Source organism: Phyllopteryx taeniolatus, chromosome 1 (genome assembly GCF_024500385.1).
Source record: "Phyllopteryx taeniolatus isolate TA_2022b chromosome 1, UOR_Ptae_1.2, whole genome shotgun sequence".
Taxonomy (NCBI): domain Eukaryota; kingdom Metazoa; phylum Chordata; class Actinopteri; order Syngnathiformes; family Syngnathidae; genus Phyllopteryx; species Phyllopteryx taeniolatus.
The window spans coordinates 26,138,039-26,162,540 of record NC_084502.1 but is presented as its reverse complement, the minus strand read 5'-3'; the positions used below and the strand labels follow the sequence as shown (position 1 = coordinate 26,162,540).

Below are 24,502 nucleotides of genomic sequence, written 5' to 3'. Positions count from 1 at the left end.
GCCTCATATCTAAGAAAGCAATTCTGCAAGGAAGAGTGGGGCAAAATATCTCCACAGAGATGTGAAAAACTCATTGCCAGTTATAGAAAACGCTTAATTTCAGTTGTTGCTGCCGAGGACGGCTCAACCAGTTATTAGGTTTAGGGGGTCATTACTTTTTCACACAGGCCTAGGTAACTGATTTTTTCCCCCTTAATAAATTAAATCCATCTATCCATCCATCCACCATTTAAAGACAGCATTTTAACTTCACTTTGGTTATAGTTGCCTGATATTTACATTTGTTTGATGATCTTAAACAAACTGGGGAAACTGCAAAAATATAAGAATTTGAGAATACCTTTTCACGGCACTGTATATGCTCCACTGTGATTGGCTAGTCTGTGTTTTTGGGGCTGTGGCTAAGGGAAAGCTTAATTCAATCACTGTTTTGTATTAAATATGAAATAGAAAGGCAAAAATAGTGCCATCTGGTAGGAGACGTCTCCTCTCGTCTCAAAGACAGAAATCGTCACAGTGCACTAAATACATGTAAAGGTTTATCTTGGAAGGCTAACAGTGCGTCTGGATTTTCAAGATGCTGAGGTGATGCCGGATTTGACATTTTTGCCACATGCGCGAGCACATTTGCTGTGCGGCCCTTTGTGGGCGCCTGTGGTGACCCGGGATGCTCAGAGCTGTGGGGGTTGTTGTCAGGGCGGGCCGATCTCCCACTGGGGAAGGTCAAATCATTTCCTGCTCTAAGAGCCCCTGCATCCCTCACAGCTGTCAGTTCAGTCAGAAACCCAACTCCCACATTTGTAAGCCTCCTTTCGTGTGCTTTCTTAGATATGAGGCATTTCAGTGAAGGAGGAACCTGCTGTACAAAACTATGCCAAAAAAGGACTTCCATGAACTGTAATTCAAGGTTTGCAGTTGCTGAGATCCAAGAATTCATGGTGAGTGGGTATATTTGCTATGATATCCTGTGAGGTAGTAACCCATATATTTATAGCACATTTTGACCAAAGGAACTTTCCTCAAGCTCTAGGAACTTTTGGAGGACCATTGTGTGTTATGACCATGGGAACTGTTGTCTAAATTTATTTACAGGGTGATTTATTGAGCACTAAAAGTCCGTTGGAGCTGCAGCTATACAGGGCATCCTAAAATTCACTATGCATTTTCTTTTACTCATTTTATTTAAGGTATCAATCGGACAGGCGTGAAGCCATCCTCATTTGACAGCATTGGCTTTAGAGTTTTTGCAAGTACATAATTTCCTTGCCCATGGCTTGCCAATTGACATTGGTACAGAGTTGCAAAATGGCCACTTAGCAAGAAGTTTTTCTGTCCATGACTATCCATGGCAAGTTTCTCAAAATGGGATCTGTTCTTGACAAGCCACAGAGCGGATGGCCTGCTACTAAGACCATTGATGAAAACACCAAATTCCTAAAGCAGGTGTTCGCGCAAAGGCAGGGAAAGTCTATCCAGAAGGCTGCCCTGGAACGCAGCATCAACAAAAGCTCAAAGACGTTTTTCTGTCCTGGACTGCAGTTTAGCGCCAGTTTGAGAAGCTTTACGGCCGTTGCTCCAATGCGTAGTACGATTTACGCGTCGCGTTGTTAAGCATCATAATCTTCCGCTTGAAGTCTTTGAACAACCTGAAGTCGGTACTGGTACTTTATTAGTCCTTAAGCATCTACTGAATTTATCTTATGTTTATGCTGAATCCCAGTGCAGCTCTCCAGATAGACTTGCCCTGGCTTTGCACGGGCACCTGCTCTAGACGTTCGGTGTTTTCATCAATGACATTAGTAATAGGCTGTCTTGTCAAGAACAGATCCTGTTTCGAGAAACTTACCATTGATATCAAAAATGTTATTATTTGTTGGAGCACTGTGGGGCCATAAAGCTTCTCAAACTCGCACTGAGTCATGGCTAGAAAAACTTCTTGCCAGGTGGCAATTTTACTAAGCTGCTCCTATGTCAGTTGGGGAGCCATTGGAAAAGTAATGATAGGTTCACAAAGACTGCAAAGCCAAAGCTGTCAAATGCTGATGGCCTCACGTCTGTCCGGATAATACCTGAAACGAAAAAGAAAAAAAACATGTAGGATAACTTTTTACGACACCCTGTATCATATGAAAATAAATTAGTTGAGGACTACAACCAAGACTTTGAGTGCCAGTGATGAGGTCCATCCATCCATTTTCTATACTGCTTGTATTCATTAGGGTCACAGGTGAGCTGGAGCCTATCCAAGCTGACTTTGGGTGAGAGGAGGGCTACAACCCTGGACTGGTTGCTAGTCAACACAGGGCACACATAGACAACCATTCACACCTATGGACAATTTAGTGCCTTCAATGAACCTAGCATGTATGCTTTTTGGAATGCATGATGAAGCTGGAATAGCCGGAGAAAAAACACGCAAGCATCGGGAGAACATGCAAACTTCACATATGAAGACCAAAATTGAGATTTGATCCCCAAACCAAAATCATGCTAACCACTTGGATTACTGTTTTCCCAAGTTATATTAAGTTATAAAATATATACAGTTTTACTTCTCATCTATAGCAATTCACACACTCACTTTTGATGCAGTTTTTGTCATGTTACACAACATTGAGGACAATTAAAGTCTTTGATAGGCTGATATGTATATAGAGCTTTTTAATGCTGTCGGACAGAAGATGGGAATGAATTGTTTTTAACTCCAAAGGTTGCACTCCACTGTATCTTTCTTCCATCTCAAGGTGGATGAAGGAAATGAGGAAATGTTTGTGTTAACATACATGCTCTATGGTAAATACATCTGTGCAGGGTTGATTTGCTGACACAGTGTCACAGGGAATTCTCTTATAGAAGAACCAGCTGTGTACAAACATGTAATAGTAATTACAGCCAGACTGGTGTTTTCACAGTCTACCCGCTATCTTCAAATTCCTTCCCATTCCTCTCAATGTGGCTCCATTTACATTATAAGCTAAAGGAAATTTGAAAAAGAAAATATTTCCGGCTTTCAAAGGATCATAGAAAAAGATGTATGAGTTATTGGTGAGAATGAGGCAACAACAACTAAAATCTTTTTAGAGTTGATGAGTAATCTGATTTGCCTGGCTATAAAATGGTGAAACTAGGTGTGGCATCATCCAACACTTGAGAAACTCTCACTCAACTTTTTCTATCTGTGTGCTCCCACCCACCACTTCCTTCGGCCTGACGTAGAAAAATAATTATTTTATTCAAACTGAACTGCCTTTTTCTCTCTTCACTAATTCATATACAGTATACGCTAAATTTGGCCCCATTTTATTGCTACCAACTGCAGAATGTAATTCGTAAAACACGATTGTTTAATCCTCTAACTAAATAGATTTTTTTTTAGGCTCAGCCCAAGCAAATAGGAAGCAGGAAAGAGTCAAGCTCCTGAGATGAGTGGGCCTCGCAACACGACCTTTGTCATCATACCGTGAGGGGGATAGAGCTCAGTTATCAAATAATCAACCGCCACCACGAGGAGGAAGAGGAGGACTGGCTGAGGATTGATGGGTGCCTTTGATGGCTAGGTTTAAGAGAAAAAAAATGGCCAGCAGTTATTTTCCAGCTTGTTATTAACTCTTGGTATGGTAGAGAACAGTTGTTCACCACTGCCAATTATCCATCCATGCATCCACTTTGTATAGTGCTTATTCTCATTTGCAGGTGAGCTGGTGCCTATCCAAGCTGACTTCAGGTGAGAGCCAGGCTACAGCCTCGGCTGGTCACCAGCCAAGCACAGGCCACTTATGAACAAACTACACCTACGGACAATTTAGTTTAATTCACTGAACATGCAGGTTTCAGAAATGTGAGAGAAAGTCAGAGTACACTAGGACAAAACGCACACAAGCATAGGGAGAATATGCAAACTGCACACAGGAAGCTCAGCACTATCACATTTTTTAAGCGTTTCAGCATTTTGATGGGGGTTTCAAGTATACTTACATAGTGTAATGCCCTTGCATGTGGGAGAGGAGAGCTACAGTCGCAATGCACTTTTCAGCCATTTTTTGAACACTGAGTGAACAGTAGAACACAGAGAGCTACAGTCGCAATGCACTTTTCAGCCATTTTTTGAACACTGAGTGAACAGTAAAACACAGACACCATAAGCATGCTCACGCAGGAGCTGCTGTCGATCACAGCTCGCACCCAGACACTCAGATGCAGACTCGTGGACGTCTCGCGTCATCCCACCACGCCCCACCTCTTAAAGGCACATGCACAACTACACGTACAGTATTGTCTATACATGTCATGCTTGCAATTTCGTTTTTGCTTAAATACGTTAACAGTGTATTTAAAAAGAGTTTTAGTAAGTCTAAATGTGTTTAAAGCATGTGGGAGGGGTAAAACTATCTTTAAAAATGTTTTATATGGTCTAACCAAGACACATCCGTATTTCACAATAGATGGGGTTTGTTTATTTGTACACGCAGCACAGGCAAGTGTTGGTACTGTTTTGTTTGAGAAAGAAAAACCCACAATCACTGAAAAAAATTCCACAATTATTGTCGGGGGGAAAAAAAGAGCTTTTTGGCAAGTCACATCAACTCTAAGTTTATTGATGCAAAAAATAAACATGCAAAGTAAAGAACACTATGCCTACTGTGAAACATGGAGGAGACTTGATTATGTTCTGGGGCTGCTTTACTACATCTGGCACACGGTGTTTTTAATCTGTGCAGTACACAATTAAAAATTTCAAGACTATCAAGGCATTTTGGTAATTATTTATTATAAGAGTTACATTTCAAGTTATTTCCAGTGTGTTCCACAAACGTGTATGTGTTCACTGTGATGGGTAAAATCCAGAGAACAAATTTTGTGTGCATGCATGCATGTTCATGACAATAAAGGTGATTCTTCTTCTTCCTCTTCAGTGACCATTGTTGGATTTTTTTTTCTTTAACGGAAGGGTACCAACAATGTCCATCTGTGTTAATTGTACCCAGAGGATGGAAGCCTTTTAATGGCCCCCCATGCAGTATATTCATGCCTCCAGGTATAACAAATACTGGTCCGTGTGATATTTGTCAGTTTGATATGTGACAGGAATCATAGTCAATATTTGCTTGTGCTTCATTTGCCCAACTTGTTCTGGGGTCAAAGTCTTTTTTTAATACCACCACCCTCTTTATCCAGGATGTCAGGTTCAGAGTATTATCTAACATGAGTGTGTCATATCTTTATTGCAGGGGTTCTCAAACTTTTTGGGTCCATGGACCCCTTATAGGGGGGACATTTTTCCAAGGACCCTCTCTCATAATTCTAACGTCAATTAAACATTGCAACATTATGATAATGATGAAGTCATATTTTTTCAATATATATATATATATATATATATATTTTACTTTTACAAGTAAAAAGATGTATTTTGGGAGAGTAAAATCATAACTTTAAGAGAATAAAGTGATTTTTTTTTCCAATTCATGCATGTCAGAATTATGTGATGAAATGTCAAAATCATAATAGGGTTTTTCATTGGCCTAAACCTAACGTATAGGGAGTACTGTAATTGGTTCGGTATGTTCGTTTTAGTGACGTCATTTAAAAAATTGTATATGATATAACATTATTAACTGCGGCAGCATGGTGGAGACTGTTTAGCACATCTGCCTCACAGTTCTGAGGACCCGGGTAAAAATCCGGCCTCGCCTGTGTGGGGTTTTCATGTTCTCCCCGTGGCTGCGTTGGTTTTCTCCAGGTAATCTGCTTTCCTGCATGCATGGTAGGTTGATTGAAGACTCTAAATTTCCTGTAGGCAAGAATGCGAGTGTGAATGGTTGTTTGTCTATATGTGCCCTGCGATTGGGTGGCGACCAGTCCAGGGTGTACCCCACCTCTCGCCCAGAGTTAGCTGAGATAGGCGTGAGCACGCCCGCGACCCTAGTGAGGATAAGCGGTACAGAAAATAGATGGATAATGAATTGCAAATTATTTTGCAGGCTCTCAAGCTACGGCTTGTGAACATAGGTAGTCTGTGGACATCAGTTTAAGAACCACTGCTCTACAGAATTGGAGATTAATAACAATAACATCTCTGATTGCACTGCATTTTATTACATATGATAGAAGAATTTGTGTGTGTGTGTGTGTACGCGTATGTCGCTCCCTGCTGCATAGCTCACAATCCTAGGAAATGACAAACTAGCCCCTTTTTCCTATATTTTTTCTTTTTTTCAAACTCCAGTTTCTCCCTTTGCCTTACTTACTCCCATTACATCATTTCCTGTTGACTCACCATGAGCAAGAACTATTATTGTTCTATTAATTTAGCAGAAAATTCATCACACGTCACCACTCGCCGTAGCCTGTCACTAGAAAAAAAAGAAACACAGATTGAGGAACCATTCCAAAGATTCTTTTTCTATGAAACTTTGCTGTTACACTGAGGTGAATGGATTTAACCACACCAGTCAATAAAAATCCACTGCCCTGGGCTGTTTGAAGATGTGTCATGACTGATTTAAGAGGGAGGAAGTGATGCCATGGTGAGGTTAAGGCCCACGTAAAAGCGTGGGTAGTTTGTGCCCCCGTGTGCAAGGGAGGGCCATGAGGGGGTGGGGCTATCTCACAGTTGACTCATTCAAAAACAGCTTGTGACTCAGTGAAATCTCCTGAACCAAATCTGGCCCTTCTGTGTGTGTGTGTGTGTTTTGTTGTGAGAACTGAATAACTATGTTAAGGATAAGAGAACTCCAGTTTGACCTTTAGCTCCATCTTAATGAGCATGTAGGTTATATGTATGTCTATCATACTCGAGTGGAGGACAGTGTAGTGTAATCCTACACTTGGCATAGGGTCAAAGTTTGGTGATTCAAATCATGACATCATTGTGCTACACACCCTTCTTGCCACTGTAGACCTGCGGAGCCTGTTCTAAAAAGTATCCTATTTTTGTATTATTTACATTTTTAAACTACGGTATATATTCCAAGTTTTATATGCAGTGCATTATATTTAATTAAACTGTATTTCAAACTCATAGTTCATCAAAGATGGAAAGTTAAAGTTAAGAAATTGCATCTCCTTGGCATACAATTTACAATACCACGTAACGAACAGCAATTTATGACAATTTTTGGGTTTTGCATCAACCTCATGGGCAACAATAGTCAGGTAACTAACTAACAGTATGACGTTGTTTATATTTTCATCTGAGGGCAATTGAAAAGGAAACGTTCCCACGGTTACTAGGTGTGTTACTAAATCCACAAAACCTGCCGCCATTTTCTTTCCATTTCGCTGTCCACTTGGATTTACAGAGATCCAACAAAATGTTCTCATTGCTTCGCGCAAAGTAATGCATGCGATGAACCATTAGAATCCTTGTTGTCTGTGAAGTTTGAAGTAAATGTGACGATGCGCTTGGTCTCAGTGTGGCCCAGAACAAGATGGCTCGAGTAGACGCCGCCATAGAAAAATCTGAAAATGGCCTGTTTAAACATCACATTTTCATCTCAACTAATAAGATGCGTGCATTTTTCTACTAAATAGACAAGGTTTCACTCACACGTTTCCTAATCGTTAACATTGATTTCTGGGACAAGTATACTTGGGCCAATTTGTGAAATAAGAAGTGGCAGAAAATCCTTAATCCTTATCAGATTTGTACAAACTAGGGCTCAATTCGTGTTCTGAACCTCTATCCAATGAACATTTCAGTAACATAACTACAGTGGCGCAAAAAAGTGTTTAGTCAGCCACCAATTGTGCAAGTTCTCCCACTTAAAAAGATGAGGCCTGTAATCTTTATCATAGGTATAATCCACCTATGAGAGACAAAATGAGAAAAAAAACACAGAATATCACCATCTGATTTTTAAATAATTTATTAGCAAATTATGGTGGAAAATAAGTATTTAGTCAATGACAAAAGTTCACCTCAATACTTTGTTATACACCCTTTGTTGGCAATGACAGAGATCAAACATTTTCTGTAAGTCTCCACAAGGTTTTCACACACTGTTGCTGGTGTTTTGGCCCATTTGTCCATGCAGATCTCCTCTAGAGCGATGATGTTTTGGGTCTGTCGCTGGGCAACACAGACTTTCAACTCCCTCCAAATATTTTCTATGGGGTTACGATCTGGAGACTGGCTAGGCCACTCCAGGACCTTGAACTGCTTCTTACGAAGCCAGTCCTTCGTTGCCTGGGCGGTGTGTTTGGGATCACTGTCATGCTGAAAGACCCAGCCACGTCTTCAATGCCCTTGCTTATGGAAGAAGGTTTTCACTGAAAATCTCACAATACATGGCCTCATTCATTCTTTCCTTTTCACGGATCAGTCGACCTGGTCCCTTTGCAGAAAAAAAGCCCCAAAGCATGATGTTTCCACCCCCACGCTTCACAGTAGGTATGGTGTTCTTTGGATGCAACTCAGCATTCTTTCTTCTCCAAACACAGCAAGTTGAGTTTTTAACCAAAAAGTTCTATTTTAGTTTCATCTGATCATATGACATTCACCCAATCCTCTTCTGGATCAAATGCTCTCTAGCAAACTGCAGACAGGCCTGCACATGTACTGGCTTAAGTAGGGGGTCACGTCTGGCACTGCAAGATTTGAGCCGCTGGCGGAATAGTGTGTTACATTAGTCCCAGCTCTCTGCAGGTCATTCACTAGCTCCCCCGTGTGGTTCTGGGATTTTTGCTCACCGTTCTTCTGATCATTTTGACCCCACGGGGTGAGATTTTGCATGGAGCCCCAGATCAAGGGAGATTATCAGTGCTCTTGTATGTCTTCCATTTTCTAATAATTGCTCCCACAGTTGATTTCTTCACACCAAGCTGCTTACCTATTGCAGATTCAGTCTTCCCAGCCTGGTGCAGGTGTACAATTTTGTTTCTGGTGTCCTTTGACAGCTCTTTGGTCTTGGCCATAGTGGCGTTTGGAGTGTGACTAGTTGAGGTTGTGGACAGGTGTCTTTTATACTGACGAGTTCAAACAGGTGCCACAGGTAACGAGTGGAGGACAGGAGATTCTCAAAGAAGAAGTTACAGGTCTGTGAGAGCCAGAAATCTCCCCGGGCGCTTCAGCTGCCCCCTGCTCCAGTGTGTATGTGTATGTTTTCACTGTGATGGGTTAAATGCAGAGAACAAATTTCGTGTGCGTGCATGCATGCATGTTCATGACAATAAAAGATGATTCTTCTTATTCTTATTCTTCTAAAGATAGATAACAAGAGAGAAATGATCTGCCATAGTGCTTGGTCAGATTTGTGATCCCTGATATATTAACTAACATAAAAATGACAAAGAATAGAATCAAAGCATGGAAAAAGTTTTAAAAAGTAACAATCTAGAGAACAGAGTCTGCAGCCAGTTCGGCTGCAGCTGGAGACTGACGATCATCGTCTTGCTTTCCTCTTTTATCCTGTGCCGTTTTGCCCCACGTGCGTCTTCCCGGTGACATCATCACATGTATGAATGGGGCACAGAGGACTCCTCAACCCCTGCTCCTGCAAACAAACACATCCTGCCCCAAAACACACAATCTCAGACCCCCAATCTCTTTTAAGACCTGACACAATCTTTCTTCGCAATGGAATGATCATTAGTACCTGTGATTGCCACTGACTTGTGTAATTCAATCATTGTACTCTTCCTATTTGTGTAACTAATTGCAGTAGCCTATGTGCATACAACATCATTATTATTTTATTATATTTACCATTACCAAAACCAAGCAGAATTTAAAAAAAAATCCCTCCTACAATAGATACAGATATAAATAAAGAAATATGTTACTGAAAATTTCAAACTACCTGTCCATCAAAAGGAGGATATCGTTGGATTGATCTTGGAAACCAAGGATAATAACAGTTAATCGCGTCCATACACTGTAGTTTTCCGTAAAGTGCCGGAAATCCGTTACTGCGAAATGAGAAGTAGTAGGATACCGAGAGAAAGAAAGAAAGACGGAAAGAAATAAATAAAGAAAGAAAGAAAGAAAGAAAGAAAAAAAGAAAGAAAGAAAGAAAATGAAAGAAAGAAAGAAAGAAAGAAAAAAAGAAAGAAAGAAAGAAAGAAAGAAAGAAAGAAAAAGAAAGAAAGGAAGTAGGCGATATTTTTATTACTGCGTGGTAAATGTAAGAAAGTGAACGATTCGTCATCCCCTCCGTGCTCTGTATCACAGTGCCACGGGCTGTGTAATAAACACGGAAGTGAGTGCACAGTGGGGCGACGTAACGACATTGGCAAACCGAGCTTTGATGTGACGACCGCGTTTGTTGTCAACCTTCACTTACCGTCGACGTACGACCTGAGCCAACATGAAGGTAACCCGCCTTCGAGAGCCAGACGATAACTAGAAACTAGAAATGCTTTCGTTTTCTTTCCCAAAGACGACCCCCGTTAGCTTCACGTTTGCTTGACGTCACTACAATGACGAGGCGGACGTGCACTCAGCGGACTGTTGTACGTGATGCTACGTGAGCTAGCAACCTGAGCTAACCTGCAGGGGGAGACAAAGCAGCATTATCAGGTTTAACCCAACTCTCCACCCCCACGCTCCATTATTAATTACACTAAACTTTTAAAATTAAATGTAATACTGTTCGATAATGCATGGATACGGTTACTATCACCCAGAGACTTTTGTGGCAAAGATTGTGCTAGTTGGATGGATGGATGGATGGATGGATGGATAGATAGTAAAACCAAGAAAGTGGAAACAAACAAAAGGGCAGCATTGAGAAAAGAGTAAAAATATTTTTTTATCTCATGTGAATGAAATGAAAACAAGATTAAAATGTTGGCATATGGTAAGTAATAGTCTAATTATGCTCCAGTATTATGTGGAGCAGGGGTGGCGGAACAACATTGAAATTGGGGAGGGGGTGGGTGGTGGGGGTTACAGTATCTTTGGAATTTTGGGAATTTATTATTATCCATCCATCCATTTTCAGAGCCGCTTATCCTCACGAGGGTTGTGGGCATTTATTATTATATTTATTTATTTATTTTTTTAATTCTGAAACCAGTCGTCGACCTGGGGTAATTTAAGGTTAAATGTTCCACCGTCTCTGTGTGGACAATTAGGGCAAAGTGGGAAGTATTTTGAATGATGTACGAGGTCTGTTGCCACAAAAAATATATTACTACCAAGCTTCCCCTTCGGTAATCCCACTGCTGTCTTACGCATTCGACCACCCTTCTCTGCCAAGCTTTTTTGAATTGGAAGTTATTCCTCCGAGATTCTCCGCAGCTCCGTTGTCACGGCCATCTTGTTTCCTTGACAACCCCATTGAGCTTGGGAACAAGAAAAAAAATAACAAGAATCCAGGTCAGGGGAGTAGGGAGGTCGCTCCAGCACAGTAATGTTCTTCTTGGCCAGGAACTGACGGGCGCTCATTGCATTGTGAGTAGGTGTGTTGTCCTGCCACAAGTCTCAACTCTTCTCATCCACTGAATGAAGCAAACATCACAAGATCTCTATGTAGATGTGCTGATCGTCCAGCTCGCCCACAGTGAATGGGAAAATAGTTGGATTTGAATTATATCTTTTGTGACATCAGTCCTGGAACGTTTATAACAGACCTCCTATAATGACATTGATGAATTATTATACATCCAGTGGGTGGCACGAGTGTATGTCACATTCATCTTACTGTCCTGAGGTTGGGGGTTCGAATCTGGTATCCGACCTTCCTGTGTGGATTTTGGATGTCATCGCTTCGTGCTCGCATGGGTTTCTTCCTACATTCCATTAACATGCATGTTAGGTTCATTGACAACTTTAAATTGTCCTTACTGAGGTGTGAATGTGAGTGTGACTTTTTGTTTGTCTATATGTGCCCTGCGATTGGCTGGCGACCAGTCCATGGTGTACATTGCCTCTCGCCCGAAGTCGACTGGGATAGGCTCCAACCCACCTGTGACCCTAATGAGGATAAGCGGTATAGAAAATGGATGGATGGATCCAATATCTAAAATGTATTAAACATCTGCTGATAATGTATAATATGCATGCATACCAGTGTAATTCTATTGCACATTGTAATTTGAGAGGCATTAAATACATTTAAATCATGAAATGTACTAATAATCTAGTCACATATTGTGCAGTAACATTCAAACAATGAATTCACTGTACATGCACATCGTGTAAATAAAAAGTAGTATTTTTGTAGATCTTGCCACGTAATCTGAAATAATTACTGGGACATAATTTAACTTTGCCCCTTTGAAAAGTGATCAACTTTACTTACTGCACACAATTATAAGGAGTAGTCACGCAAAGGAACAATCATTTTGAAGAAATACTTTAATGCAGCCAACTGCTGTGTTCTTTTTCAGACTGGAGGCAAGCTCTCACATGAAACATGAAACGGTCTGCCCGAGGTCGATCACAGGAGGAAAATCGTAAGTGACATCACACAAGGTGGGATTTTGTGGTTCCCATTACTAAAAACAAGATGCCAGATCGAATACAAACCTTTGACACACTGGACCAACAACAATGCTTAAGTGTTTAACTGATCCTACTCACATGGAAACATTGGTTGGTTGGACCAGTGGTTAGCACATCCGCCTCAGTTCCGAGGGTGAGGGTCCGAATTTGGGCTGCGGCCTGCCTGTGTTGAGTTTCCATGTTCTCCCCGTGCTTGTGTGGATTTTCTCCAGTTACTCTGGTTTCCTCCCACATTAAAAAAAATGCATGTTAGGTTAATTGAAGACTCTAAATTATTCTTAAGTGTGAGTGTAAATGGTTGTTTGTCTGTGTGCCCTGTGATTGGCTGGCGACCAGTTCAGGGTGTACCCCGCCTCTCGCTTGGATAGGCTCAAGTTCACCTGCAACCCTAGTGAGGATAAATGGAAAACGGAAGATGGGTGGATAGATGCAAAGGTGTTTATTTTAGGCCTGAAAAAATATAAAACTATTGGGGACATTATTGTGGATTGTACCATTAGTATCTGACAGTTTTACCCTCGTCTATCTCACACAAACCTAATTATGTACAATTATTGCGTATGATTGATTTACATTCTTGTTTTTAAATGCAGCTGAAAATGACCTGCACAAACTAAAGCTACAATATCGCCAAGCTATAAAAGACAAACAGGCTTATGATGAAAAAATTCAAAGCCTCCTGCTGAAAGACAGGTTTGTTTGTTTTTTGTAAATCGATCCTTGTTCCTTGTCCTGTCCATATCCCACTAAAACATAAAAGTTCTGTCCTGTTGGCTTGAAGTGCAAATCTATTTGTCTTTGTCCTTGTGTGAGCAGCAGGGAGATTGAAAGACTCCAGACTGAACATGAAGAACTATTACACATCCTCACCATCGCTCAGAGTAGTTGTAACCAAAAAAAAGAAGTTAATGCTTCTCAAGATCTCAATAACCTTTTGTCCAGCGAGGAGAGAATAGAGGAGGAGCTACGAACAAACAAAACCAAACTGGTGTCTTTTAAAAAGCAGGTGAGAACTGTTGTGCTAAAACTCTTGCTTGACTTGCTTCAGAGTGTCATGTGAACACCCTACCGTTGGCTTTTTAGATTTTAGAATGGGAGCGGAAGCTGGTGGCACAGAGGGGGGGGACTGCACCGCATAATACAAAATGTGAAGACAACTCCATAAAGGATATCTTGTCAAAAGAGGACAAACTGTACAAGGTCCGTGCTTCATCTAGCATCCATTAGTGAGCATGGCATTCATGGCAGATGATCGAAGCTGAAACTAGTCACGTTTCTTAAAGGGTCACATATGCTTCAATGAGCTGACAATCAGGAATGACCAATTAAGGAAGGAACTAGAAATTCTGGAGATGGAGAAGAATGAGTTCCTGCAAATTCAGCTTCAGCTGAAAAAGGTCTGTTGGATGCTCCCGTTGAAATGGTTAGATAAAATACATGGGGCAATTATGTTGAGCACTGTACCTTGAAATAGAAAGATAATTTGCAGTGTTTTGGGGGAAATGATGCGATTAGCAAACATTTGATGTGGTTTGTGTTGTCTTCTCCAGGAGCTGCAAGCCATTCGCAAGGAAATTTCTGACTTGAGTGCTATGTGTACTAAAGCCAACAATGCCAGGTGAACACCTCTTTACGTCTCAATATATTTGTTATCAGAGGTGGGTAGAGTAGCCAAATATTGTACTCAAGTAAGAGTACTGTTACATGAAAGTATTATGACTCAAGTAAAGGTAAAAACTAGACCTCCCGAAAATTACTTAAGAGTAAGAAAGTACTCAGTGAAAAAAACTACTCAAGTACTGAGTAAATGGTGAGTAACTTCTGATTTGTCAGCATGAACGTCAAATAAAATACAACAAAAACTAAACTATAACTACGTAAATAAAAAGTGAATGTACAGTTTGTGTGTGTGTGGGTGGGTGGGTGCGTGTGTGTGTGTGAGCGAGATTAGCACGTACCCCAAAAGATGCATGTTTTACAGTTACTTATGACCATAAAATAGGGCTAATGTGAGCTACTACGCACAGCCAAGAGAACAACAAAAACATCTGAAACTCACCGCAAACTGTTTTCTCGACTTAGAAGTGGGCTGGAATATTCACATTTGGGCAGACAGTGCCAGGCAAATAATACAATGCTTGAAAACCACGCACGATTGCCTTCTATGGGATTGACGACCTTCCCAACATGGCCGCCACATAAGCACGTCGTGTAGCCCGGCTAGCGTATCTAGTGTTTATACCTTATGACCGTGAAGCCCAACAGTAGACATTGTGTGCAGTCATGTGACTGTCTTGTGTCGTTTGATTGGTGAACTAGAGTTAAATGTCGCTAGAGGTTACATTGCATTGGCGCAAACAGCGCCCACTGCGTAAGTCGTAGTCGAAACAGATCGCACACAAAAAAAAAAAGCAATAATTGATGAATAAAAGCACCGAGCGGCATGTAGATCATTGTAACAGAGTAAAAGTACTGTTTCTTAACATACTCGAGTAAAAGTAAAAGGTATGCTGTACTAAAAGTCTGACAAGTACAATTTATCCAAAATGCTACTTGAGTAAAGGTAACGGAGAGAATGTAGTGCGTTCCTACCCACCTCTGTTTGTTAAGCCTCTAACCGTTGAACCACCATAACCATTATGTGAGGGTACATGAGTTGTATTTTTGTGTGATATCGCCTATAGAAAATCTGGTCAAAAAACGCCTTCAAATTAGAGTAAAACAGTAGAACTTAATTATTTCTAAAGATATTTCTTCGACGGTCCTCAACCACTTTTCCAATTGCCTGACAAGTTTCAGTTACGGATCCAACAGTCGCTCACACAGGCTGAAATTCTGAGACGTCGACGCATCATAATTTCCGTGACGTTTCTAATGATGTAATTTGTCCTAAAAACTTGACTTTCACAGTGCAAATGGAATATTATTGGTGAAAAGAGCAGTGGGGGCAGTAGAATAGGTCATATGGTTCAGCAATCAAAAATCCATCCATCCATCCATCCATTTTCTGAGCCGCTTCTCCCCACAAGGGTCGCGGGCGTGCTGGAGCCTATCCCAGCTGTCATCGGGCAGGAGGCGGGGTACACCCTGAACTGGTTGCCAGCCAATCGCAGGGCACATAGGAACAAACAACCATTCGCACTCACAGTCATGCCTACGGGAAATTTAGAGTCTCCAATTCATGCATGTTTTTGGGATGTGGGAGGAAACCGGAGTGCCCGGAGAAAACCCACGCAGGCACGGGGAGAACATGCAAACTCCACACAGGCGGGACCGGGGATTGAACCCGGGTCCTCAGAACTGTGAGGCTGACGCTCTAACCAGTCGGCCACCGTGCCCAATCAAAAATCTTTTGATGAATTTATTTATGGAGGATTTTAGAGGGGTTCGAAGTGCTCATTCCATTTTTAAATGTTTTAAAAAAAAAATTTTTTTTTTATTCCACAGAGATGGCAACCACTTGTTACATTGCTACTCTAAATTGTCCCTAGCAGTAAATGAGTATATTGTCTATAGGCCAAATGTGTCGAACTCACCCGAAATTGATTGAAGTGGGCCAGACCAGCGGCACGGTGGACGACTGGTTAGAGCGTCAGCCTCACAGTTCTGAGGACCTGGGTTCAATCCCCGGCCCCGCCTGTGTGGAGTTTGCATGTTCTCCCCGTGCCTGCATGGGTTTTCCTCCCACATCCCAAAAACATGCATTAATTGGAGACTCTAAATTGCCCGTAGGTGTGACTGTGAGTGCGAATGGTTGTTTGTTTGTATGTGCCCTGCGATTGGCTGGCAACCAGTTCAGGGTGTACCCCGCCTCCTGCCCGATGACAGCTGGGATAGGCTCCAGCACGCCCGCGATCCTAGTGAGGAGAAGCAGCTCAGAAAATGGATGGATGGATGGGCCAGACCATTATATTTGTGGCAAATAATTACAGTGCCGTGAAAAAGTATTGGTATCCTCAAATTCTTATATTTTTGCATAGTTTCCCCACTTTAGTGTTTAAGATCATCAAACAAATATAAATATCAGACAAATATAACCTAAGTGATCTTAAAATACTGTTTTTAAATGGTGATTTCATTTACTGAGGGAAAAAAAATTAGAGGTTACCTGGCCCTGTGTGAAAAAGGAATGGCCCCTTAAACCTAATAACTGGTTGGGCTATCCTCAGCAGCAACAACTGAAATTAAGCTTTTTCTATAACTGACAATGAGTTTTTCACATCTCTGTGGAGATATTTTGGCCCACTCTTCCTTGCAGAATTGTTTTAATTCAGCAACAACAGAGGGTTTTTGAGCATGAATGGCCTTTTTAAGGTCCTCCCACTACATTTCAATTAGATTCAAGTCTTTACTTTGACTAGTCCACTTCAAAAGCTTCTTTTTGTTTTTTTAAGACATTCAGAAGTTGACTTGCTGCTGTGTTTTGGATCGTTATCCTGCTGCAGAACCAAAGTGCGCTTCATCTTGAGGTCACAAACTGATGGCTGAACATTCTCCTTCAGGATTTTCTGTGAAAGAGTGGAATTTGTAGTTCCATCAATCACAGCAAGTTGTCCAGGCTCTGAAGGAGAAATGCAGCCCAAGACCATCACACTACTTATATTCTTCCAAAAGTCTTGGGAATCATTCAATGTTTTTTGATTTCTTTTTTCCAAAAGTAAGGCGAGCCTTTATGTTCAGGAGTGGTTTTTGCCTTGGAACTGTGCCATGGATGCCGTTTTTGCCCAGTCTCTTCCTTATTGTTGTGTCATGAACACCAACCTTTACTGAGCCAAGAGAGGCTATTTTTATTTTTCACACAGGGCCAGGTAGCCTTTGAAAAAAAAATTCCCTTAACAAATGAAATCACCATTTAAAAACAGCATTTTAAGTTCACTTGGGTTTGTCTGATATTTAAATTTTTTGATGATCTAAAACAAAGTGGGGAAACTATGCATGTCACGTTTGGGGTTTGTTCGAAGGCGAGGAAGGCAAGGCAAGAATATGGAGGACCCAAGTGCAGGGAAGCAGGGAGGCAACGCAGTAGTGCAGGAGTATATAAAAAATTATATTTAATTCCAAAAACAAAGGAAAACAAGGATCATGAAAAAGTCTAAATGCTAAATTAAGAATCCAAAATCTAAACACAAAGTAACAAAGAAACACTTGAGTAAACCTAAAACAAGAAACAAGACATGACTGATGAAATAACTGAGCAACAACTAGCGACTATGACTGATGAAATAACTGAGCAACAACTAGCGACTATGACATGGCACAGACAGAGACAATGACATACTGCAAAGACACGTGACAACGACAATGAACCGAAAGAAACCAGGGAACTAAATACAAACAGATTGACGAGACAAAGAGGAACACCTGGACAAGACACGAGTGGCTGTAGAGAGCTGATTGGTCGACACAAGGTAGACGAGAACAGGTGGACACAACAACCAAATGAGCACACGACAAACATGGAACACAGGAAAACACGGAACAAAACTAAACACAACCCAAACCAAAACACAGACCATGACAATGCAAAAATATAAGAATTTGAGAAGGGGACCAATATTTTTTCACAGCACTGTATAAGTACATTCTGAAAATAATCACGGTTATTATTATCTTGTGGCATATCATGTTGCAAATCATACAAGCAATCTGAGATTTTGGAACAAAAATGAGTGCTATTTCAACTATATGAGGAATATTTTTTTCCATTTACCCTGGCACACGTGCAATCTCCAAATCACAGTGGATCTACATATGTACCATTTTTAAAACAACTTGTAAAGCTCTACAAATGCAGTTAGATAAATGTACACATATATCGGAAAATTTTGACAACCTCAACTGAGTTACCACACCATGCAAACTGAAGTGGGAGCCATTCAGAAAAAGGGTGTAATTATCCCCCTGCCTTGTAAATGCAGAAGTAAACAGAACAAAAGTGTTCCACCAAACCAACCTCTTTTGAACTGAAGCTGCTGACAGATATTTTGCGATATTGAGTGTCCTTCAATATTTCTGCAGTAGGTATACATTTTCAGAAATAAAAATGTAGCCTTAGTAAGCCCTCCAGTGGACAAAATTATCAACAACAGTTACTTATATTGAAAAATTGCAGTTATAGTGCTCTCTTAAGTTTGACACTTTGCAAAAATCATCCCCATGGGCCAGCGATTGGATCCCCTGACAGTCCGGTTCTGGTCCGCTGGCTGTTCGTCTGACACACCTGGTCTATACTGTATGTGCGATTGACTGGCGACCAGTTCAGGGTGTATCCCTTCTCGCCCACAGTCAGCTGAGATTAGCTCCAGCTCACCTGCGATCCGATGAATGGATGAAAAAAAGAAATAGATACTTTCGTTTTTCGTTCTTATTATTTGATGTTGAAGCGTTGTACTGTTCACTAACTGATATGGCGACACCTAGCGTTGCAATCCAGGTAAAGCAGAAGAAGCTGAAGGAACAGAGGGCTCAGTTCGAAGCTCAGTACACTCAAACGACAACCAACTTAGAGCATGAAATTGCCACGCACTGCAACCTTGAGGCTATGGTAAACGTGAAGAACGCCGGCGACGAGGGCAGTGATCACAACAAAGGTGAATCTTTATTTGGTTAAAGAAATAGATTTTGAATACATATACTGCAAGAGAATATGCATTAGTCTAGTAGAACCATAAACACAATACTCTTGGTTAAAAATCCTCCCACATAAGCCCAGAAAAAAACACATTGAAGACCTTCTCACAAACCATTCCTGTCTGTGCAGAGCTTTTGTGCTTTCCTTTTCAACATACTATAAGTCTGAGGGTAAATACTCTTAAAAATGCCCACAGAGGACCTGCTGGAGCAGCTGCAGAAGTTGACCCATCTGGAAGATACCATCAGGAAAATCCTAATAGAGACGGGAGAGAATGAGCTGAACACGCTGGTAGCAAACTTCTTAGGAAGTAGGTCAAAATTCAAGAATGATTTAACAATGGTCACAATGATAAAATTGTAATTTTCCTGAGAAGTATTTTGTGGTTTTCTATTCATCAGTGGAGGAGGAGAACTATTCTTTACTGAGCTTTGTCAACTATCAGCACTGGAATGTTGAGGACCTTAAACAGCAGATCACTCAGGTTAGTGCCACACAGGCAATCACTCAGACATTTTTTGGGGGCAGGCGCTCTAGCCAAAAAAAGGGCACCCCATCACAAAAAATATTCATATAATTAAGAAAAAACAGTAGTATGTATGTAACTTGTGCATTTATATCCTATTAACACAATCAACACCTTCAATAATTCAACTATTAACAAAGAAGGTGAAGGGTGGCTCCAGTGGATATAAAAAGTAAACACACCCCTGTTCAATTGAGAGGTTTTTGGAAGGAGGGGGCTTGGGAGCAAGGTGGTAACATTTGTACAAATCTCCATAATGCTCGTTACATTTAAGAATACTTTGGGTAAAATTGATGACAGAGAGGGTACATTTTCTTTTAAATATTGATGAATGAGGCAGTACAGTGGATGACTGATTAGCACAACTGCCTCACAGATCTGACGTCCCGTGTTCAAATGCCTGCCTGTGTGGAGTTTGCATGTTCTCCCCGTGCCTGCATCGGTTTTCTCCGGGTACTCGGATTTCCTCTCACATTCCAAAAACATGCACGGTAGGTTAATTGAAGACTCCAAATTGTCCGTATGTGTGAATATTGATGAATGAAAAAAAATGCGCTGCAGAAAAAAGGGCACTTTTTTGGTTCAGGGCAAAAGGACAGTTACTTGAGCACCATTTGCCTGCTGCCGCTTGTGTTTAAGACATCGATGTACAAGTTCAGTTCAGTTCTCATGTGACTTGACGGTGTGGTTTCTTCCCATCCGAAGCTTTACAAGGAGAGCGAACTCTTTGTCACTGAGCAGAAACAGCAGGCTCAGGACCGCCAAGCTCTTCAGGCAGCCATTTCCACCAAGCAAGACACTATTGAGGAGCAGCTGTGTGGATTCGAAAAGCGAATTGACTTCCTTCAAAATATCCTAGATCACCTTAAAAAAGGTACAGCATAGCGACCGAGCATCCAATTACCTGAACAATTTCTATCAGGGCGGCACGGTGGCCGACTGGTTAGAGCGTCAGCCTCACAGTTCTGAGGTGCGGGGTTCAATCCTCGTCCCCGCCTGTGTGGAGTTTGCATGTTCTCCCCGTGCCTGCGTGGGTTTTCTCCGGGCACTCCGGTTTCCTCCCACATCCCAAAAACATGCATTAATTGGAGACTCTAAATTGCCCGTAGGTGTGACTGTGAGTGCGAATGGTTGTTAGTTTCTATGTGCCCTGCGATTGGCTGGCAACCAGTTCAGGGTGTACCCCGCCTCCTGCCCGATGACAGCTGGGATAGGCTCCAGCACGCCCGCGACCCTAGTGAGGAGAAGCGGCTCAGAAAATGGATGGATGGATGGAATTTCTATCAGCCTCTGGGCACTATGAGAAGCATTATATTTTCTATTGTGCATGACTGTACCTAATGTATTTTCCATCACTGATTTGTGCGGTGTGCCCTGCGATTGGCTGGCAACCAGCTCAGGGTGTACCCCGCCTCCTGCCCGATGACAGCTGGGATAGGCTCCAGCACGCCCGCGACCCTAGCGAGGAGAAGGGGCTCAGAAAATGGATGGATGGATGGATGATTTGTGCGGTCTATTGGCGGCTGGTAAACCACCTTAAAGGAGGCATTACTGCCACCAATTGATGTTGTCCTTCCACTGCAAGGAAACCACTGTGAATTGGTGGTGTTCGGATGTTGCAAAGTTTGCTGCCGCCATCTAGTGGTGGTGGTTTGACACGAACTCGTACGCAATATTGCCAAATGTATTCACTCACCTGCCTTGACTCAGATCTGAATTTAAGTGACATCCCATTCTTAATCCATACGGTTTAATATGGTGTAATAACAGCTTAATGTCTTCATGTAAGGTTTTTCACAAGGTTTAGGAGAGTGTTTATGGGAATTTATTACCCTTTTTCCAGATGCTCATTTGTGAGGTTACACACTGATGTTGGACGAGAAGGCCTCCACTTTATTTCATCCAAAACTCTTCTATAGGGTGGAGGTCAGGATTGTGCAGACCAGTCAAGTTCATCCATATCAAATTCTCTCATCCATTATGAACCTTGATTTGTGCACTGATGCACAGTCATGTTGGAACAGGAAGGGGTCATCTCCAAACTCTTCTCACAAAGTTGGAAATGTCAAAAATATTTGCCCTTGAGCTCCAGTGAAAGGAACTCTGAATGCTTTAACATACCAAGAGATTTTGGACAGTCAAACCGTTTGGGGATTACCCCTTTCTGTTCCAACATGTCTTTGCACCAGTGCACAAAGCAAGGTCCATAAAGACATGGAAGACAGAATTTGGTATGGATGAACTTAACTGGCCTGTATAGAGTCCTGCCCTCAACCCGATAGAACACCTTTGGGTTGATTTCGAGTGAATAATGAGCCAGGCCTTCCTTGTCCAACATCAGTGTGTGACCTCACAAATATGGTCGTGGAAGAATGAGCAAAAATCCCCATAAACCCACTCCTAAACCTTGCTGAAAGCCTTCAAACAAGAGTTGAAACTGTTATAAATGCAAAGGATAGACCAACATCATATTAAACCACATGGATTTAGAATGGGATATCACTAAAATCTAGGTGAGCGAATAATTTTGGCAATATAGAGTATCTAAAATATTTGCTCGTATCTCAAGACAAAACATTGGCCAAGTGATGGCTCGTATCTCGAGTCCAGACACTCGTATCTCAAGGCATCAGTATATAAAAAAGTCCAGCTCACCAGCAATGCCAGTGAGGACAAGCAATATAGAAAATGGATTGATGGAAAATTGTTGACTAAAGTATATAACAATGCTCTCCTCTCTGATTCTTTGGACATTTCATTACACATAATCCATCAGTTAATCATACCCTTGTTATTTTCCAGGTGTCCAAACATTACTTGACATCAGCTATGAAGGTACTGACATGTCCAGTACATTGAGCACTTATGACAGAGCCCTGGATGAGCACATGACAGCGTGCTTGAAGCTGGTGGAAGAAAAAGTCAATGGTCTCCTAAATCTGCAGTCCATCATTCTCTTTCAGGAGAGCTTAACACAGTGTGTATGTGTACTTGTCAGCAGACATGTCTACTTGTACACATTGTCTGGTGTACTTATTGTAGTTTCAAGTTAGTAGATGTCGACAGCACTCATTAATGAATATTACTGTGCTTTCTCACCATCAGGACCTCGCTAGTGACGGCTTTGGTTCCATAGCGGATCAACTGCGGGGGAAAGGGAACGCCCAAGCAGCCAACCTGTCCACCGCAGCTTCAACCCCGCCACCTGAGTAGGTCTTATTACTTCCTTAAATCTCGATCAGACGTGACACCCAAGGAACAATTACTTTCAACATTAGTATATGGACAAATGTTGAGAAACAACTACAGCTGAAAACACCCTAAAAGTTCGAAACTTTTGACACCAGGCGTGTGCTTCTAAGCTGCACGTATTTTGCAGAGGTTTCCTTGCCTCACCTGTACAACTTTACATGAAAAAAGATTGACAGAGCTGGAGGAGGTGCAGCGTTAGACATACAGTATGCACCAGCTGAGTTATGCAGTTTGACAGTTAATTTTATTCATGTTAAATCAGTTTAAATACATTTTGACTGAAAAGAAATTTTTCCCAGAGGAAACACATATTTTCACATTATGTGTAAAGAAAATCAAAGATTTCTATTATTTCTGTGGGAGTTGTTTTTAGGTCATGCTTTTGGGGGAAAAAATGGTATCAGGAAAAATAAAGCAAATTTCAGAATGAATAAAAAGTACAACACTTGATTTGAATAATGTCATATACTCATTTGCTTTTAATATAAGTGAAGGGGGGAAAAATAAACTAAAGTTGACAATTAATCGCATTTTTGTGAAGAAAAAAAAAAATCGAGACCTTAAGACCATATTGCCCAGCACTTGCTGAATGCATAAAGGCGAAAGACTAGCATGGAAATTACCACAGAAGCTCAACAACAATACCACACCTCATATTCATAAAGACTTGAGGCTGTAAATGTAGTCAAAGTTGCATAAACAGTATTGAGCAAAGGCTGTGAATTTTTTTCATGTTGTCATTACAGGGTGTTGTGTGTTTATTTTGGAATAAGACTGTATGTAAACCAAAGACAAACATTCCGACAGTCTCTCCAGAAGAGTGGAAGCTGTTGTAACGTTCATGTAAAGAGCAGACCAAATCCTTTTCTTTCTCTCCAAATGCTTTATTGCATTTTAGGCACCCCAATATATTTATCTAAAGTCTGTCAAATATTTGCTTATTGATCATTTTCAAGGGGAAGCAAATGTATGAATTGAAATATTATGTGATATGCAGTGAGGACAAAGCCCGGAAAGGCAGTCGTTCCGGAAGCAAGGGAGCAAATGAGAGGATAGCTTCCCACAGCAGCCCATAAGTGGGTGAGTGTATGGAGAAGAGCAGTGACAGGAAAGCTTATTCTATTTTTGATTGGGTTTGGTTACAGATATAACTATTCCCCTATTTTGTCCTCAGACTCAAAGAGAACAAAGACAGGGGGACCAGGGGTCTGTGTTGTGCATAGTATATGCATCAACATTAATGAGCTACTCTGCATTGGCCATGGATGATGGCAAAAAGTGGGCTGGTCCTGATGTGGAGATGTTTTTATGTGGACTACTGCAGCTTTCCTACACATGTCTACTTTTAATGTGGATCCTATGCAATTTTTTACACCAGGCCCCAGATGACCTGCTTCTCCTGAATTGCGCTACCAGCAATGGCCCGTCACAGCAAAAAAGTGTGGACTGTGAAAAAGTCTGTCTCTGGGCTTCCAACTTGTAGATAACACATTTACATACATTGTGTTGTGAGGGTTGTAGTTACAGTCTCAAGTTCAAGCAGAATGGAAGTCAGTGGAACTAAAGAAAAACAGTTGGTTATAAATACATGTTTACATGGGTAGCTGTTTTAGATATCAATTTAGAACCATTTTTAGCCTGACCA

General features: G+C 41.3%; 2 protein-coding genes and 1 long non-coding RNA gene across 13 annotated transcripts in view; 1 reads left to right on the top strand and 2 right to left on the bottom strand.

Moving 5' to 3' along the window:
• Window positions 1-7,852: 7,852 nt before the first annotated feature.
• On the bottom strand, window positions 7,853-10,421 carry LOC133483119 (uncharacterized). The gene is made up of 2 exons (XR_009790029.1): window positions 10,284-10,421; window positions 7,853-9,511 (listed from the first exon to the last, which is right to left on the bottom strand). It is a non-coding gene; the product is annotated as an uncharacterized LOC133483119 (long non-coding RNA).
• LOC133483078 (A-kinase anchor protein 9-like) lies at window positions 10,155-24,279 on the top strand. 6 transcript variants are annotated; one of them, XM_061783667.1, is made up of 16 exons: window positions 10,158-10,313; window positions 10,380-10,519; window positions 12,334-12,399; window positions 13,042-13,141; window positions 13,265-13,454; window positions 13,532-13,648; window positions 13,732-13,845; window positions 13,999-14,066; window positions 18,869-19,038; window positions 19,276-19,389; window positions 19,481-19,563; window positions 20,311-20,479; window positions 22,408-22,586; window positions 22,711-22,814; window positions 23,855-23,937; window positions 24,032-24,279. In XM_061783667.1, the coding sequence occupies exons 3-15, from the start codon at window positions 12,360-12,362 to the stop codon at window positions 23,931-23,933; spliced, it is 1,527 nt and encodes a 508-aa protein (XP_061639651.1). In that variant the 5' UTR covers window positions 10,158-10,313; window positions 10,380-10,519; window positions 12,334-12,359; the 3' UTR covers window positions 23,934-23,937; window positions 24,032-24,279. The 6 variants fall into 6 exon arrangements, 5 of the variants coding, with proteins under 5 accessions (XP_061639661.1, XP_061639681.1, XP_061639651.1 ...); XR_009790015.1 differs by lacking the exon at window positions 24,032-24,279 and having other exon boundaries at window positions 22,408-22,582; XM_061783677.1 differs by lacking the exon at window positions 10,380-10,519 and having other exon boundaries at window positions 10,155-10,313; window positions 23,855-24,279.
• zgc:154075 (uncharacterized protein LOC556929 homolog) overlaps window positions 23,080-24,502 on the bottom strand; it is a 10,236-nt gene continuing 8,813 nt past the window's right edge. For all 6 annotated transcript variants that reach the window (XM_061783729.1, XM_061783749.1, XM_061783740.1 and 3 more), the window contains one exon: window positions 23,080-24,502. This exon is cut by the window's right edge and continues 892 nt beyond it. The gene's annotated coding sequence lies outside the window, so the exon portion shown is untranslated.